Below are 20,641 nucleotides of genomic sequence, written 5' to 3'. Positions count from 1 at the left end.
CCCCCCCCCCCCCTTCAAGCCTCCATTCTGCGGTTCAGCAAACAAGCGAGCAGGGAAGCCTATTCGTATCTAAGAGGCATCTGTATGTCAGATGTCCTTAACCCGGTGACTACCTGTATATTGTATATTCAACATTCTACTATCTGCTAACCTGAATATTTTCTCTCCCACCTTGATGGCTACAGTCAAACTGCTTTACAATATGTAAGAAAAAGCTACACACGGGTTTAGTGGTTTCTTTTGTAACTGTATTCTGTCAATGAAAATAGCAGTAAAGCAATGTTAACAAAAGTTGGCTTGTATTGACAAAAATAAATGTCTCTCTCTGATAAGGCTACAGAGAGAATTTAGTTGCCCACAGTCCATCATGTCACTGGTTTTAGATCTCTTTGCATGAGATAATGCCTACAATTTTCATACCTGATAAAAATCATTTGTTGTGCTAACAATTTTACTAACTCCTATCTGATAATAAACGATTTTGGATTATGCCATTCTGATTACCAATTTTGTAGTAAGGCATTCAATTTAGGTGAACATATGTTCTAAACTCCAGGCATAGCAAAGCAGAGATCAGGGAATAATTTAGGTTTACCTCTTTTCATAGCTCCTATGGGCTTCATAGCTTGGGGAACTAAATTTACACACTGAAATTTCAATTTGTGAAGGTTTGGTTGCCCCTATCTCGCATAAACATCCCTGTTGGTCTATCCTTATGAGGGATATCCATACTGACTATTTTTTGATTAAAGAAGTAGGAGAATACCCAGAAGTCCTTGGAAGTGAAGTTACCATACCCTTACGACTTATTAGAGATCCAGGCTCCTGGAGACTTCTAAGATTTGTGACAATATTTTGCCAACCTTCTTCTAAATATGCTAGTCGCCTGGCTAGCTTTAGCTTTAACAGTCTGAAAAATTGAGGTTGATAACAAAAAATAAAGCATATTCAGTTTGCAAGGGTATTTTGACTGGACAATGGAATTTCTACATAGTTCAGTTAATACAGTGAAAAAATTGTACTTTGAAAAGAAGGTCCAATCGTGTGAAGGAAGATTTTAAAAAACACACACATGAGTGGATAATAGAAACCTGTACAGGTTATTCTCATTTAATAAGCTCAAAGAAAATTGCCTTGTAAATTCAAATTGCTGTACTCCTTTAGCAAATCAGCCACACTGACTAATAACAAGGCTGAAGATAAGAAACATCACAGGAAAGTCAGGACTCTTTATCTGTATAACTGTGAAATGCCTAACATCACTGAACCAGGATGACTGCCAGGAAATTTGCACTTTGAGAAGGTCAGCAATGCCAGCATCCATAATTCCTCAGCATAGCTTTCTGTGTTTAAATAAATATAAAATGTGCACAAAACAAGTCTATTAATTTTAGATGTGACCTGTATTGTATAACATATACCCAGCATGTTGGAGAGAAAATAAGTTACAATAAAATTCAAATTCTATAAAGTATTGGCACATTTTACTAAACATTTTGTTAACTTAATTGTTTTAATAATGAGCTATAATACATTATGCTAACAAAATGGTTTAGGAAATAAACAAGATTATCCACAAACAGTAACAAAATAACTGAAATAATTCTTATGTAAACATTTTTGAGGTTAACATATTAAAATACCTCGTTACCTTGAACACTAACTTGAAATGTTTGAAGACTTACTATAAAGTGAACACCAGTGTCGGACACGATTTAGGCGTATTACTATTTAACATGTAAAAGTGGAAAGAGAAAATATGATCTCTTAGTGGTACTTAAAGAACAGACTAGAATACACTGAGCCTTATTGATCCAACCCCATAGGGCTGCACCCAAATGCAACCATGCAAATTATGTACCGTGTTTCCCCGATTTTAAGACATCCCCATTAAATAAGCCACCCCCGATTTTTGAAAAAATAATTAAAATAAGACACTCACCCGTGAATAAGACACCCCCCCGATATTTGATCCTGTGTGTGTCTCCTTGATGCTGGCTGCAGCACGTGTCTGCTCCTGGCTGCAGTGCAGAGTGAAACTGAAAGTAACAAGCCGGCATTCTGCACCAGGAAGCAAGCTGCTGATCCCTGCCCTAACAGAGATCCCTACCCTAACGGAGATCCCTACACTTAATTACTGGTAAGTGAACAGAAGGGGACAATCAATGGCATAGAGTGATCAGAAGGGGACAATCAATGGCATAGAGTGATCAGAAGGGGACAATCAATGGCATGGAGTGTTCAGAAGGGGAATATGAACGGCACATGAGTGATCAGAAGGGGACAATCAATGGAACATGAGTGATCATGAGTGACTTTCAACAATAAATGGGTACTGTAGTCTTCTTCATGGAAAAATATAACATCCCCTGAAAATAAGACCTAGGGCATATTTTGGCATTTCAAAAAATATAAGACAGTGCCTTATAATCGGGGAAACAGGGTATTCCTTTTTCTGATGTTCAATGCTAAGTTGCAATTCAAAGTTGTTCAATGTAAAATAAAATGTAATACCAAATGTCACATATTTTGTTCCACTAGCTTGTTTTTTCAAGCACATAGATTAGTAGACATGTTTTTTTCAAAGTTTAACCTTTAAAGTCAAATAGTTGAACAAACATCATCAGATGTTTCCCAGATTCACACTGGTGTCTTGTAGTACACCTTACCTAACCCATTATCTGACTGTAAACATTTTATAAAGTCAAATTAATAATAATACCCACAACAGAGCATTTTTAAATCCCTAGCGCCAAATGGCATGTTCCAAAGCCACCACACCTAACCAAACCTGAACTAACAAAAACTGACAGATAGTGAAATTATGAGTCCAATTGTTTACTTTACCTGATCTTTGTACATAACAGGCTTTATACAATACATGGTAAGTGGGAAAATGAAAAACATAAAAGGGGTTTAGAGGTCTACCAACTGGCTGGAATATAAACTACATAACTTTACATGCAATATATGCACATTATATATGTGTGTTAGGGTAAGATATCTTGTCATACTCCAGAAAAAACCTGGTAGTAATGGCTAATTTGTGGCAGAGGTGCTTTTGTTTTGCAATAAAATAGTAACACATGAAAACATACAATTCATTTATGATAGTAGCAGCTATTTCTGAATAATTTAGCTAATTTCCTTTAATTCAGCCTTGTGAGAACTCTTATTAAATGAAGGCTCTAATGAGAAGAAATTACTCCGATCACCTCTGCACCCCCTCCTTCCAAAGCAGCCCTTGTGATCCTTGGGTTTCACAATAAATTAACCTAATAACACAGAGTAACGTGCTCAGGAGGTCAGACATCAGCTAAACATGGTATATAAGTCAAGAACTGTAAAACCGTAAGGATCAGTTATAATTGAGAAGATGTACCTTGAGTGTGTGAGTGTGTTAGGTATGGAGGTCAATCTTCTTATTACAGATTCCTTTGAATTAAGTAATTTATATGATTCCAGGCCTTCTAGCTGTATTGAAGAATGCTATATATAGGCATAACAAAATATATTTATTAAATGCATGATAATAAATTAAAAGGTTCACAATACCTGATAGTATGTAGGCACTCTGCACTTCGGCCACGTTTTGCCCTGGGCAGCATAAGAAGCTCACTGTCAAAAAGAGTTTAATAGTTATTGATATGCTACCAAATGGGAACAATACTCAGTTTCTACTGAGAAAAATCTTGGTTAGTTATAAACTGTTATTATAGCTTCAAGAGCAATTAGGGTTGATTTACTATAGAAGTTTAGGCTGGTCATAAACATAGCTCTATTGGAGCTCCTGCCCCACAGTTCTAACAGAGTAGAAATTTGAGGTATGGGAGAGCAGGTTACCTCTCTAATGTGACATTTCTGAAGCCTGATTCTTTGTCAAGAAGGAGCGCACTAGTCCTGGGAAAGGTGGAGAGAGGGCAATTGCATAAAGGGCCTGATTTATTAAAACTCTCCAAGGCTGGAGAGGATACACTTTCATCAGTGAAGCTGGGTGATCCAGAAAACCTGTAATGGGTCTGGCCCAGGATTCAAAACATTTGCTAACAAATAGTAAATTACTTTTAAGAAATCCATTACAGGTTTGCTGGATCACCCAGCTTCACTGATGAAAATGTATCCTCTCAAAGCCTTGGAGAGCTTTAATAAATCAGGCCCAAATAATCAAGTGATAGAGTCACTTGTGCCTCTAGACTATGGACAATAAACTATTTACAGATTCTTTACAAGGTAAAAGAGCTTTACAGAGGAACTATAGTTTTGCATTCAACAATTGTGAGCCTGCAAGATTTTGAGACATGTCCCTTCTGCATTAAACCACACTTAAACATACTTGATTGTCTGTTCACAATCTTTTTTCCTTTTTTCAAACATTCTTCATTTAAAGGTTTTTCAAGTATATATCAAACAATAATATTCATACAATAACATGTCTTAAACATCAGGAGAATAATAGCAAAAATCAGTTGTTGGTGCAGGTTACCAGAGAAAATCACGTAATACTATAATGGGCAAAGCTTCACATTAAAAAGCATAACTATTAATATTTTATTTACTTTGCAGCAGGAGTTGGTGATCTGCAGTATTATTTAAAAAATATATTTAATTTAATCAATTTAAAAATGATAACTACAGCACCAATTCTACTGCATTCAATAAATATTATTATTACAGGGTATGTATTATTCAGTGATATTTGAGTGTAACAGAGAGCAAATTGTAGTACAAGGAAAAACTCACTTATATGTTGGAAAAGGCAAATTATCTACATTGATAAAGGCCTGCAAATCTTTTTACTGGTGTATACACCTACCTATCTTGATCAGATAAATACTGATTATCCGAGTCCCTGGACCTGTGAGTAACTGGACTGCGGGAGGCATCATGGTGTCTTGTTGGAGAACGTGATCGTCTCATTTGATGAATTTCATCCAGACTCCTACAATTGGTCAACAAGAGGAAGTAATTGTGATGCTTAGCCCTGTATTGTAAATCAACTAAAAATAACTGCTGGCTTTAACTCCAGAATCAGGAAAGATTTAGATTTGCCCTGTTCCCTTTGTGCTTGCATTTGGCTTTACTATATTACATTTAGATATGTGATATCATAAATATTGAGCTTGTAGTATAATGTCTGCTTATATTTGTTCCCTTTGTGCTTGCATTTGGCTTTACTATATTACATTTAGATATGTGATATCATAAATATTGAGCTTGCAGTATAATGTCTGCTTATATTTTAGGCGTGACTACAGGTACAGTAAAGCAGGGGTGCTGGACAGAAAATAAGATAAGACAGCCTTCAATTTAGAAGGTAATTGAAGGAAATGTGATGTTAATAAACTTGAACTACAAAAAAAAAAAACAATGAACAACAACATGCAGAAGAAAAGTCATTTGGCTTTGCAATCAAAATAGATAACAAATGAAATGGAGTAAAAAAATAAAAAAATAAAAAAGACAAGAAAAGGCTTTATATGAAAACTTCATATGATCCCATCTCATTGAAAATCATTTTCAACCTTCAAAAGTAAAAACCCATCCTAAAAGCAGACACAACAATCTTTTGATCTTTGTTAGCCAGAAATGCCTCAACTGTGCTCCTCTCATATTTAGGTTTGCCTTGTTATTCTAATGTGACTTTCCCTGACTTCGGAGGAAAACCTTTCCATAAAACAATAAGATTGCCTTAGTGGCAATAATAATTTACTGCCAATAAACCCTTTGGCAGACACAATCACACTCAATCATATTCTGTCACCTTAGACTGGTGGTTCTTACACCATAGGTCATCACCCTAATTAGGTGATGGATGGGTTGTGATGGGTCTCCACATGACTGTATGATAAACATAGCTTAGCATGACAGCAAAAAATGGGCACTACAGTTTATATACATATTGAAACTATAAACTACCACCTATAAACAACTGCAGTTAATGAATATTAAAAAGAGTTTTTTTTCTAAGATATGAAACCTAAAAATGCTCCTGTCCATGACACCCCTAGTCATCTCTAGAATTTACAAAATCTTACAAAATAGTGAGGAGCACTTGTAATGTGGTATTGTTATCTTGTATTGGGTTTACAGACATTTGGTAACAATTCTCCTCCTGTGCCCTGGTATGGTAACAATTTCCCTATTTGGGTACCTTTTTAGAACTCTGGCCTCAGACACATCATTCTGCTTTATACACAGTCCAAAGTGGCCAAAAATAGTACTGATACCATAGTTCATGCATCTAAACTGAAATGTTGTAGATCCCTCAGTCATCAAATTCTTATTAGTGCACTGAACAGGTCTTACCTCTGTAATGGCACATTTGGTAAACGTGAGCGGGTCCTGCCCTGATCATCAAGACGGTGAGGAGATACGGAACGTGAGCGGTGATGAGTAACTCTTTGTTGTTCTGGCACTGTTAATGTTGTGGATCTGCTTTGTCTCGCATTAGACCTTGAACCTAGAAACGTAAAAAGTTTTTCATGTAAAAAAGTTATCCCACATTAACATAAAAACATATTTTGATGAAGCTTTGATTTAGAAAATTTTAAAACCTCATGTTTTAAAAATCGTTTGAATTATTTTGGAAACCATACTTAAAACATTGAATTGTTGGAACCTGAAGGAAACATTAGTGAATATGCTTCCTTAACTTTTATAATTAAATCAATTTTTATTAATTGTTGACTACTTGGACATTGCATTAACACAGTCTTATTTGAAGCAAACAATAAATAATGTCATTCTTATGATTAGCATGCAAGTATTCTCTACATATAAGCAAATACATGAAAAGTAAGTATAGCTGGCTATTGTCCATTCTTAATAAATCAACAAACATTAAAAGAACAGACAACATTTTGTCATGCTCCATAAAAGACTGGCTATGTCCTCAAAGGCAAGATCAAATCAAGTTATCTGTGCAAAATTCATTGTTATATAAAACTAATTTGATTAGGAAAAACAGAAAAAAGAAACATAGTTGCAAGATTACTTAGAAAGTGATTTAACAAGCACTAAGATACACTAAATAGCTTACCAGAATATATCGTTACTAATCCTTATTTTGCAGACAGGGTTGCATAATCTTTCCTCAAATATGCCTTAGAATATTGCTTCTCAGGAAAGATATGTTACCACTGCTCCTTTTGATTGAGCAGGGTGACCAATCTTGTTACCACCACCTTGTTTTCCAAGCAAAGCATAGCAGATGTCCTTACAGTGCCTGTAGTTGGTGGATCCAGTCTGTGAATCACCCCGGTCTTTCTCTATCCATAAAGCCTCTTTATGAATGTGGATAGGGAGGCTATGCAAGTTGCCTACTAATTTCCATCTATCACTCACAGCCACAAAGAATTTGATAAATGGCTGTAAATATTGCAGGAGATTTATTCAAATAAAAGTGATTAGAACAGTACCTCAGTATAGTGAAGAACAACACTTCTGCTTCTTTACTGTGTAAATGAAGAAAAAGAGTCTGATATATTAAAGTTCTTCAAGGCTGAAAGGATACTTTTTCATCAGTGAAGCTGGGTGATCCAGCAAACTTGGAATGGATCTGGTTCAGGATTCAAAACATTTTCTGGTAAATAGAAATCCATTCCAGGTTTGCTAGATCACCCTGGTTCACTGATGAAAGTGTAAACTCTCCTGCCTTGGAAAGCTTTATTAAATCAGTCCCAAGGAGAAGAAAAAAGTAAATGAGTAAAAAGAGGGTTTGCTCTTAAAACTCAGCTTTAAAATGCCTTTAAATTGTTTATAGAACAATAGGTGAACTGCAAATGTCTTAATCCTAATAAATATATGAATGCAATATGTATATAATATGAAAGGAATCTCAGCACTGAGCACAAACAAACCTCACACAGGTTCTAATTTTTCCCTACAAAAAGTGAGATAAAAAACGTCAAAGCATTATAAAGCATGATCTACAAAAATGTGTATTTAGAAATGTTTCCAACCCTTTTTTTAGTATATAAAGAATATGGTCATTTCAGTTCTAATTAAATTTTATGCTACATTTTTTACAAAAATAAAAAACAATTTTCTTAGAGTGTCTTTGGGTCCTTTGTAGGATTCTTAAAAAATCAATTGCAATCAAACTGCAATTTTCATATATATTCATAGTGATCTTAAGAATATGATTACTATGAATATAAATAATTATAGTGATCATAGGCATACTTCTCCAACACTGAATACATTCAGGGATTCTTTACTTTATAGTTGAGGTACTAAAAAAAAACCTTTTACTGGGATCAGAACTGATTGGATATTCTAAATGCAGCTTTACAAAGGCTTTGTACAGAGGCCAACTTTTTACTTTTCCTCTGGAGTGCCTCCTGCTTTATACTGCCTCTCGGTGCTTATGGTTTACTGCTTCTTCATGCAGCACAAATCCATGGGTGGACTAACATTGTAAAAGCAAGGTGTTTTCTTTTATCAACAGCTTATAAAGATTTATATCAGTTTGGCTACCTAATTTATAAAAGAATCCTGTGGCAGTGGCTGACTCTACAAAAGCAGGTTCAGTACTATTCATTTCTGATCTCTGGGCACTGTCACTAAACCAGTAACACTCGTTCACTAGGATGAATGATGTCCACTATCATTCAGCCCACTTTCCTTGACTCCAGGGTTAGGCTCCCCAGTGAAGAGTAGAGCACAGAAAACCTATGACATAATTAAACCTTGAATACACCTGAAATAAAAGCCGAGTGCTGTATGTACGTTTTATTTTTAAGAAACATGGGGTTCTCAAAGGTGTTTGTTGTAGTAGGAGAAGGTTCCAAGCCAAGAGATGGGCTTTGAGAAGGTCATTCTAGTAGCTAATCTTCTTTTAAAATGTCTATTAAAAATGGTAAAAGCAGAAGGTCAGTTGTTATCCTCAATTCTGATAATAAGAAGTGTCCCATATTGGTTCAATGCAAGAGTCAAATTTATGTATATCATAAATAATTCTTACATAAAAATACAGTTTACTACTAGTACAATCTAAAAAACACCCAAAATAAATAATTCAATTATATTCTTATCAGTGTCACTGGGTACACAGTGGGCACACAGTAGGCAAATAAAGTGACTTGAAGAAAAAAAACATGTGCAAAGGTTGAGCCGTATTCCACATACGCTGTTAGATTAAGGCACACATAAGCAAGGATATAATGTGATTTTCACTATATCCTAGACAGAACATTTTCCCCTGTAATCTTTAGATGTGAACTTCCAAAAATTGCTATCAATTTCCACTAAAAGCTGTTGTTTCATGTTATAGAAAACTAATGTAGGGGGTATTGTGCTGATAAAGGTTCCTAAATTGTTATGTGTACCTTTTTTTTTAGCGTATTAACCGTATTAATGATCAAGTGACTTAAAGCAATAGGATTTGTGCTTTGTCTTTCTATATTATATTTAGCTAATATATTGCTGTCAAATCCAGTAAGATAAATAAACCTTTATACACTGTATGACCAAACGCTAAGCCTAATAAAGATGAAATCATAAAATTGGGCCTTAGAAACACAGAAACCCTAGGGGAATGTTTTAAAACAAATATAGCATTGACCAAATCAACTGGATTATGCTACCAGGCAATATATATGGCTTGTATGTAAATTTGGAATATAATATAGCAAACTAGTTGGGATTTAGGCTTGTATTTATATATTACCTGTTGTTAAACTCCAGATGTTTACAGATAAGTCATACTTTAATATATAATGTATCCAAAGTAAATTGCTCATTGAAGTAACTTCTCCCTTATTAGGCAGCTGGGTTTTAATCATCGAAACCAAACCTCCAAACAGGCTGCATTTGCCTTTTCTAAATCTAACCTAAGATGATGTGTTAAAAATGTAATTTGTACAACAAATATAGTACATACATATAGCAAAGCCATGGGCAGTGACAAGTTCCTCAACTTTACACCAGAAAAAGAATAGGTTGACCTTCTCGGCATTTAACTTGTAAGCATATAGTAACATGTTATTCATCCAAGCAAAGGAAAAGAAGGAAAGATAAGTCGAAGTTCTAAGTCACTTCAAGACACAGTAATTTGTACATTACAGGAACAAAATACACAGCTAACCAGCATTTACCTTGAAAATCTGTGTCACTACCTACCAAACACATCAACTATTACTTTTTACAATTAGATGTAGGGTGTATGTAAAATGTCAATTACTTAACAGTATCTACAGAATACAGATCATATTCCACAGACTCACATCATCCGGTTATAATATCATAGGATTGGCACATCGCACAAATGTATATATCACAAAGGAAAAAGGTGACAGTTAATGATATGGTTCCTTTTAAACCCTCTGCAAAAAAGGGATTCTTTGAATCAGCCTTTGAATTGGTGTCTGATGGTGCTAATCTCCTCAGTCTGCATGTGCACAGCATGACAAATGCCAACATCTCTTGGTCAATGTTTTCACCGATGGTGTCCTGTACTGTGTCAAAATTGTTCCTGCCTGGACATACATTTAGGGGCAAACAAAGTGAATGGTTTTTCAGCTTTTAACAAGTCCTACCAAACTACTGTTACTTCCTATTACAGGGATTCAGAGACCTTGTTACTGAACACACATGGTGAGATGGAAATTCATTTATTTTACTATAAGGAGCTGTTAAAAATTATATGTCAAAATTGTTAGTTAATCATCAGTGAGATAAATAGTCATCATTATTGGGGTGCCTGATTTATTCACATTTTAAATGACCAATTATTCCTTTTGAATACCTAGGAAATTTATAATATTATAGTAAATACTGTTACTTTTATTTGATAGAAATTCATTGATCCTTATCTATGTATTTTTAGGTGGGACATTTCTAATATCTATGTGATATGACTTGTACTAAATTCTAGTAACAAGCACTAATGTATTATCTATCAATTAGACATCTGAGGAGGTTTTTTTTAGTTGGGCCTGACTTCCGGCATGCTGTCCCCTAGAATGGTTACCCAGGATATTTAAATGCAAGCATGGACTCAGGACTTCTATATGGTTCTAGTATTTGAATTGGCATATTGTCTGTAATAAAGGTAACTTGTTGATTCTAATATATAAAATACAGTGATTTTTTTCACAATTTCCTCAAGAAACTGAAACATATCCCCCCAAAGAAGAAATATTATCTGTGAAATGTGTTGGTCATCTATTGAGATTGTTTAGAAAAGATACACGTTACTGTTAGGAAGTGCTTTTCGGGCCGGCGATTCTGTGATGTGCGCCACCACAGTATCCCAACACTATTTTGTTCAGCAATGTCACTTGCAGCAGCAAAGAGAATAAAAACAAGCAGTAGCCCCTGCTTCACTTTAGCTGTGCAGCCTGATGTATTTTATCAGCATCCCCAGCACACACTTTAGACGCAGATCAGTTCCTGGTTCTATGCTGCCCTGCCATTAGATGCTGAGACTATAAAGCCTCTTAGTGTTAAGCTGAGCTGACTTGCTGCTGGTGTGTGTATTCTTCTGATTTACTGTTGCTGACCTTGTGAGTTTTTTGCTGCCTGGACCGACCATGCATACCTCGTATGGTGGATGGATTACCAGTGTATGAACTCTTGCTCTGTATTCTGGACTTGTCTCTGCTGGAATCTTGGTACTGACTGACTTATCTGTGGGCTCCTGGTCCTCTGCCAGCCCTTCACCAGACACCATACCTTGCACACTAAGTCCTGGGGGTAACCGTGTGCTGGGAAACACAACCAGTGGCCCCAGACTGAGCAGGGGCTTGCTATAGGTGAAGAGTGCGGCGTTAGATTGGGGGGGTTGAGGCTGAGCGGGGGCTTGTTATAGGTGAAGAGTGCAGCGTTAGATTGGAGGACTGGTGTCTGGTGAGTACTGTTGCTGGAATAGGGCCTTACAATTACTGCATGCAGGCTTAGATTTTACCCCTTGCTCATCTATTTTGATTTAATTTACTGGCATTAGTTATTTTAGGGATATATATATATATATATATATATATATATATATATATGGTTCCTTATTTACAAACCCCTAATCGCTTTATATGCATGTTTGTTCTCTGTAAAGAAAATTGTGGGGACACACAACAGCAGGACTCTATGATCCAGTCTTCTATGTTTAATATAACTATTAGTGTGAAATATTTGTTAGTGTTTTAGTCAGACAGCTTACTTTTTTACTGCTTACAACAAATAATTTAGGTTCAGCACAGATAATATATTTCCCTATTTTATGTAGATTATTGATTTAACCTAATTGTTTACACAAATCTGCTCTTAGATTTAGCTGTTTAAAGTTTAAGGGTGTAAATCTGAAGCTTACTGTTCTTTTTAGCTTTAGATAGAGTAGGCTATAGTCGCATAATGTTTTTTCTCGTAGCATCTCTTTCTTATTGGTGAGATTTCAAAAGTGAGACAGCATCAAATATGGCATGTTTAAGGAGTTCCCCTCATTTTCTGTACAGGTGATAAACTCAAAGCTCAGAAGTTCAGCCAACATTAAAATCCTGATGGGGGGTTCTAACAATTCATTGCTCTATATATAGAAAATAGTTTAAGCTTTAAATGCACTTAAATTATTACGATCCCTGGGAAACAGCTTTACCCACTACATTTTTTCAGCTTGAAAAATTGCATGTAGTGAAAATAAAGAGTTTCTTGATTCTTGACCTTTTACCATGGTGGAACCAATCCTCAAGGAACCTCTGCTATAATTACTATTCAACAGCTCACAGTATATTAGCAGTAATAAAAATGCCTCTTACATTTCTGGCCAGTGGGAAAAATGTCACTTACAGTTTCCAAAGATCATTGGTATATATTGCTCAAGGAACTCCTGGCAACCTCTGGCGGTATCCTAGGGTTCCAGAGAACCCTGGTTGAGAAACATTGTGCTAGACAGACAGTTAAGTGAGTGGATGCGATAAATTTAAACAAAGAAACTCATGTAAAATAATGAAGAGTCATATGTGAGTAAGTAAAATGTAGTGGATTTTGTACCTACAGTTTAGTAAATCCAAATGGTATTTAACTGCAACAATTGAGGATCCCAGCGCCATACCATAACCGCAAAGTGTTTACTTTAGTCATTTTAAACCTGTACTACTACATATATTTGGGATAGGTTTGAAAGTGTTATTGGCATCAGTGGTGGCATATCAAAATTACTATTTTGTATCTTTATTTTTGCAAAATATAAAATTGCCAGCCATGCATCATGCACTGTTATCACTACCGTGCAGAAGCAACATTTCATGAGAACTAAAGACTAGTTAATTTAACAAGCAGAACAAATAAACAAATAGGACAAATCTATGCATTTCAGAACAGTAATTGATGTCATGGTGTTCACGCTCTAAAATCAATGTTGCATTTATTAGCTCAGAGCATTGTGAAGCAAAATATTTAATATCCCAATATTGAATCATTTTAATGATAAATCAAAGCAGATTTGAGTGTGCAGTGTTGTTAATCATTTAATCCATTTAATTGTGGAATAGGAATCTTAATCACATTATTATTTATTAGTAGTCTCCACAATACACTGAATCTCCAAAATGAACATCCTACAGAATTTTGAATTAGTGAAACAAAAGCAATAAAGCAAAGAAAATAGGACCATGCCTTTTACCAACGCACCTGGAGGCACAACTCCAATACCATCATCAACATCAAAATCTGAGAAGTCACTATCAATGATTCGCTGAGATCCTGTACAACAGCAAACCAGTATAGGTGGTCATTTCAAGAAGCAGAAGAGAAATGTTGCACATAGCAATTAACAGACATCTATCACCTGGAAATAAATAGTCGTTTTCCAGTGTTGCACACTTACTTTGTAATTTTTTGCTAGAATTCTCCCCATGTACATGTCTCCTTGGCATGAAAGGTGATGGCTGAGGCAGAGGTAGTGAAGACTCATCATGTGTTTGCAGTTTATACCAGTGAGGTTCATCGTCTAATAGTGCGGTCTCTAGCTCTATGAGAATCTAAGAGGAAAGTGAGACAAAACTACTATGTAAATTGTAGTTCCAGGCAACATGTGAAAATAACCATATTATAATAACAATAAACTGACACAATACTAAAGTCATAAAGTCTGCTCATTTGAATCTATCTTTTATCTAATCCCGTGAAATTAGACTTTGAAGCCTTCCTGCATTTTGATTTTCCTTGGAACTAAATGCTTTTATAACATCATTTTTAGCTGGGCACTCTCCAATGTAGGGACATGTAGATGTTTTTGGGACACAGGGAAAGCAAACTATGGAATACTCAGGCTTACTTATTCATAAACCCAGTCCCATGGATATACTAAAGGACAGCAATAAACTATACAGAGGTACAGGGAAGGGGAAATACTATAATGATAATTACAGCTATTTAGAGGGCAGGCTGGGCTCCTAGGTATATTTAAAGGGACTGTCAAAAATTTCTCCTCTGGTGACTATACAGTACTCCTGTGATTTTAGCACATATGTACCCCCACTGTGGTTCCACCTGCCAACCTTAATGTCAAAATTGCAGAGACGTGCTTGCAACCTAACAGGCAGCCAGTGGCAGCAATTAGCTGGGAGACACAGGCATCTGACACAACCTGGAGGTGTCACCACAGGTCAGACTGGAAATTATTATTTTTAATAATATTATTAATAATAATAATATTTTTTTTTTTTAAAATATTCATATGACGCCAACATATTACACAGCCCTTTAAAAATGGTTGCGCTGCAAGCAGGGTAAAGACCTGAACTTGACTTAAGCTACGTACACACGTCAGATTTTTCTCAGCCGATAATCGGCATCGGCCAAAAATTTGGCGAGAATCTGGTGTGTGTACAGTCGGCGTCGTTCATCGTCCGTGGATCCGTCCTGGTGGATCCACGAACGATGAACAACGACCGATCCTAATGCAAGGGAAGGGGGAGAGCGCGCAACAGGGTGCTGCTCCGTCGTTCTCCCACTCCCCTCTACATAGAGCAGAACGGTGCTGTATGTACAGCACTCGTTCATGCATCGTGTAGTCCTTTGTCGTTGGAAAGGATCGTGAAAGATCTTTTCCAACGACAAAAATTGCACGTGTGTACGCAGCTTAAGTATCAGGTATCAGGCTTCCTTCTCCCTACTCTCTACAGCCGAGCTTTATGCTAGGAGGGAGTTCACATATATGGTGGGAGTAGGAAGAGGACCTGTACGTGAAAGGGATCCAGTACATCATGCTGTCTGGTATATCTGTGTATTCTCAAGACTGAATGGACATAAACACACATTCTTTGGCAGGTAAATCATCTCCATCATCATTTATATATTGGTGCATTATCTGTTTGTCTAAAGTAAAGCTTTCAGTGCTCCTTTAATGTAAGTAGGCCAATATAGGAAATATTTGGATATGCACTGGTGTGATACATGATGTGGACATCTTCCCTACATGATTCACTGGTGTGATACATGATGGTGGACATCTTCCCTGTGAAAAAAACACTTTTCTAAAATTTAGAAAACTGCTGACTCTCATCTCCTAGCTTGTTCTGAGCCACAGAATACTAAAGCTAGATACAGCCAGGCAAATAATATATATAAAAAAGCCCAGTGATCACAACTCTTGTATTTCTATGACTACAGGCTTACTTTACCATATTGATAACCAAAGCCCCAAAAATGTCTAGGTACCCAGGCAACAATATCTCTATGACCAATTCAGATACCTATATGTTTATACATATTTGTAAGTTTTCATATGACACACTGTTTTTATTAAAACACTCTGTTGAAAAACATTAATAAGCTCAGTTTTTTTTAAAAATATATGTTTGAATATATATATTTGTTTATTCATACAATGTTAATTTTAATAGTGCAACTGTACCTGATAGTTGAACTATTTTATGCATGACACGATATGTTCATCTACAGACAGGACGCTTTAATTTTTGTCAATGGAGGCGTCAGTCTGCATGTGATCAGTAGGTGAAAGCTGTTCCCATGATTGGCAATCATTTGAAATGGTTCCCATTTGTCAGTGGAGGACCCCACCCAAAAGCCAGGGCTGAGAACCACCAACAAAGTGTTGGCTACTAGCTCTCAAAGAAAGCATTTATGCTAACATATCTTTACATTTTGTGATGATATGAATATACAGACTGCAGATAGAAAGGAATCTTTGTTGATTACATAGAGGCTGTCATTGGCTATTATAATACTATTATAATTATACTGTGATGTTCATCCTATAAATTAAACATTTTGCACCCCATTTTGGAACACATATGCACATAATTTGCCTAAGCTAGTGACCTTGTTGAACCTAGATGGTGTAGCCAGACTATTGGAATCCTAAGAAAGGGACTGGTAGTTACAAACCCAATGTATATTTCATAAAACAATTACTTTATTTGTTCACCCCAAAATAATAGTCTTATAAATGACAATAAAAAAGTAAGCAGTGCCAAAAAGCAAAAGCTATGTATTAAGGTTGGACGCATATCTGCAAGGATAAACTCTTTATTTTTACAAAAGTACTTGTGTTAAGGTGTCACAGGCGGGGTGGTGGGTCCTTTGTGTTACCAGCCCACTCGGCAGAGACTTGTACAGGGCAAGACAAGACAAGACACCAGCCCACGGCTTCACCAATGCACTTTGCAAGGGGTAATGAATGCAATGCCCACGTTGCGGCCCCCATAAACGAAGGGGCTGGTAACTGCTGAATGAGTAGGACCAAAGTGTAGTACAGGAATGTAATGCAGAATTACATAATTAATAAACTTTTTACTCAAAGTGATTAATTTCCTTCTCAACAGATAAGTAATGTATAAGTGTTACTATAATTAAAAATCAGGTAAACTTTGCTAATTGAGGTGAAAATACAAAACCTAAATTTCAAGCCTCAAATGGTCTAATGGCTAGCATTACATCCTACATGCATCTGTTTCTTTTCCACCCTGTTACACTGATTATTATGCATTATGCATGCAAGTGACAGGGGTCAGCCTGCAATTTCAATATTGCTGAAAAAATACCTCGCCAAGAAATTCACTTTCTTCTTCTTGTACTCTAGGCTGATCCCACACGGTAATTTCTAACATTCTTTCTCTAAAATTTTTACGATGCACATGGGAATAAACAAAAGTTTGGTTCCATTTTGGTTCTGAGCTCCTCTTCACTGTTTTGGTCCTCCGCTTACTTTTATCACTGTTAAAGGAAAAGTAAAACAAAGTTAAATACTGCCATCTAGTGGTATTTCCAATTACTGACATCAAGTCACTTTTTCTTTTGTTTTTTTTTTAAGTAGAAAGGGTTCTTCATTTGTTAAACATAAATAAAACTTTTCGCAAAAGAAAGCATTTGAAGCTGCCACTACTTATTACTCATTCACATGAATTTAAAGGTAAAATTTATGTTAAATAATATAAATAATATAAATTTCTTACCTTCTGTCCGGAAGGAAATACATTTTTACATAGGGATTTCTTGGGCGTCCATCTGGCCTGGGTGGAAGGTCTATTGCTTGCAACACAGTGACTATTAGATGATGTTCTACTTTATCGTACAACAATTTTACCTAAAAGATAATTATGTTACATCAGATAGGCTGCTACTGTAATTAAAACACCAAGATTGTATAACAATGGAGTTGCTAGTTAGTGCAAGACACAATGGGCCTGTATTTTTAAAGCTCCAAGGCTGGAGAGGATACACTTTCATCAGTGAAGCTGGGTGATCCAGCAATACTGGAATGGGTTTCTTCAAAGTAATTTGCTATTTGCAAGTGAATGTTTTAAATCCTGGACCAGATCTATTCCAGGTTTGCTAGATCACCCAGCTTCACTGATGAAAGTGTATCCTCCCCAGCCTTGGAGAGCTTTATTAAATCAGGCCCACTGCAGAAATCCTATTTTCAAATGTTTAAGTGCTGACTATTTTACTTTACCAAAGTGATATAAATAAGGCCATGGTAGCCCTTTTTGATTAACATTATAGTAAAGGGTGCAAAACCTGCCTCGTAAAACTGACTTCTCAGGTTACGGTTTTCCAAGAAACTTGGAAAAGTTATGTGGAATTTCTCCACTGCGGATGTGGCTATAGATATTAGTTGTAAGACTTAGTTGTAGTCTTTTAATTTGTGTTCTGCTCATAAGGCATACAAAAATACATTGGGCCTGATTTATTAAAGCTCCCCAAGGCTGGTGAGGATACACTTTCATCAGTGAAGCTGGGTGATCCAGCAAACCTTGAATAGATCTGGTTCAGGATTCAAAACATTTGCTAGCAAATAGCAATTGACTTTGACTAAATCTATTCCAGGTTTGCTGGATCACCCAATTTCACTAATAAACGTGCATCTTTTCCAGCCTTGGAGAGCTTAAATAAATCAGGCCCATAGTCAGTACAAGCGTATTGTAAGGGAAATGATTACATGGCCTGGTTGACCTCCCCCTATTAAGGTTATTGGAATATGAGCACAGAAAGTCTTTACATTGGATGTGCGAAGCTTATCAACCAAACTCTGACCTATGCCACCTGTCATTTTTACATTTCTCTTGTACTGAATAAACAGTGAAAACCAAACTGATACAAAACACTGAACCAAACTAGTGGATTATAGAAAAGAAAATGACAAAGATTATTCATTTCAAAAGGACATTTTACATCAAAAGAAGAAAGTAAATATCTATGTAGGGATGACTTTAAAGCATTTGTTTTGTTGTTGTTTTTTTCCTGCTAAAGAATACAAGCTCTTCTAACCTTCATAACAAACATTTCCAAAGTCTGAGAAGGTTTTAAGATCCATTAGGAAAATGCTATTAGCTATGTGAATGACACATAATGTGCACACACTAAGAAATAAATGCACTTTACCCTGAAGGAGACAGACAGCCTCTAATGCACAAATTTCTTTAAAGAACTAATAAAAAGCATTTTGAAATGAAAATAGATTGCATGGGGCTAAAAAAAAGCAAGAATTCTTCCTTCATGATTTTAAATATGTTTTTAAGATGTATAATACCAGAGTTCATGTTGATGTTTGTAATGGAGGACACAAACTTGAATCTCATACTTTAAAATCCATGGTACAAAGTAATACCAGTTAGAGGTCAATTTAAAAATGTTCAATTTTACATTTTAAATTGAAATCAACTGGAAAAATTGTATTGCCCTGGGTGAAAATTGTGAGATCATGGGGGGAAACTATTTCTAAAGAGACCCTTAATGAGTAATCCATAAATATTATAGTTGTATATAATTGTAGAAGAGACAATGTTGTCTGACCACTTTTCTTCTAAGGATTTATTACATGTAATATATATTAGTTTTTACCAATGCATAATACCAGATACTTCTTATTTTTCCACTTACAAATCTTTTGCTTACATCGGTGATTCCCTATATGATACCAGTAACATACTGCCAGGTTTTTCAGAAATATATTGCAAACAATAGTGAAGATGTTCTTGCTTTTCTAAAAGTAAGCCATGGTAAAAATTGTCCACATTTTGTTATTTTGGTGCAATGATGCAAAGAAAAAGGGAAACTTAAAGCATTCAATTGCCTACCAGAGTCAGATCAGTGGAAAAAGTAACAATGTAATAACACAGTTCATCTTAAACACAGTCACTGCTTCATCATAGGTCAAGATTGTTGCCTTTTTGCTCATCATTAATCTCCTTAGAATATGGTAGACATTATATTGTGGGCTTCTCTGAGGGACAGTTAATGATATGATGTTGGATACTGTGCAATACGTCAGTGTTGTATAAATACATGGCAGTAGGAATAATAATATTTATCCTGTGACAAGTGATGAGGACATCCACAAATATGGAATAAAGCTAAACTTGAGGCAGATATAAGGACACAAATTACTGCAACTTTTTTTTATACATTACTGAAAGAAAAATGGAAGTAGGTATGTAAATCTGACAATCTGTTATGCTAGAACTGGTACAAGGGAGAAGAAGCACAAGGTCCCAATTAGGCATGCAAAGAAAGTAGAGTGACAGAGCTCATTGGTCTTCTCATTTGCTGGCCAGCGGTAGGCAGTAAGTGTTACTTAGTTTTAAGGAACCTTTGCTTGAAAACATGACACATAATGTATGTCGGATGAAAGGATATTTACTTACAGACAGCTGCCCTGGCAAGACCTGAGGTGCATCTTTAAGTGCTCCAGGGCTGGTTGGGGATATAACAGATATTGAAGGCCTGTCCATCTTCTGAGATTCAAAAGAACTTGAACCTTACACATATGGAAACACAAGTTACAGTAAATGATCTGCATGAATAAAACTAATATAATGTAGTCTAAATTTATATAGCATAAAGTGCATTTAAACCCAGCTTACCAGGCCCCAGATATGGTGGCTGCATTTTTGTTTTGTTTTTTTAAGCTTTTTTTCTTTTTTTATATAACCTGGTAGTTCTTCCTGTAACACATTATCTGTCCTATGAGTTTGCTGTATCTCTAGAGCAGCAGCATTGTCATCCTAGAATATAAATGTGCTATAAGTACAGAACAACCCCCCCTCTCATTTTCACAAAAGTGATATCTTGTAGTCAACAGGGGATAACTCAGACAAGGTGATGACAATCAGGAACAGGCATGAAGATAAGAAACGTTAGAAGTTGAGGCAGAACTCTTAATCCAAATATTTGCTCAATATCT

The 20,641-nt window shown here is 35.9% G+C and overlaps 1 protein-coding gene across 1 annotated transcript in view; it reads right to left on the bottom strand.

The window, feature by feature from the left end:
• Nucleotides 1-20,641, bottom strand: part of RIMS1 (regulating synaptic membrane exocytosis 1) — a gene marked incomplete in the record, with an annotated part of 182,121 nt that overhangs the window by 85,795 nt on the left and 75,685 nt on the right. The window contains 8 exon segments of the mRNA XM_072408512.1: nucleotides 3,556-3,618; nucleotides 4,814-4,939; nucleotides 6,307-6,460; nucleotides 13,624-13,695; nucleotides 13,820-13,973; nucleotides 17,001-17,172; nucleotides 17,412-17,542; nucleotides 20,103-20,215. Coding sequence (XP_072264613.1) covers nucleotides 3,556-3,618; nucleotides 4,814-4,939; nucleotides 6,307-6,460; nucleotides 13,624-13,695; nucleotides 13,820-13,973; nucleotides 17,001-17,172; nucleotides 17,412-17,542; nucleotides 20,103-20,215 — 985 coding nt within the window.

The sequence above is a fragment of the Pyxicephalus adspersus genome, chromosome 4, assembly GCF_032062135.1.
Source record: "Pyxicephalus adspersus chromosome 4, UCB_Pads_2.0, whole genome shotgun sequence".
Taxonomy (NCBI): domain Eukaryota; kingdom Metazoa; phylum Chordata; class Amphibia; order Anura; family Pyxicephalidae; genus Pyxicephalus; species Pyxicephalus adspersus.
The sequence above is the reverse complement of the archived record's forward strand: the minus strand, read 5'-3'. Positions and strand labels throughout refer to the sequence as shown.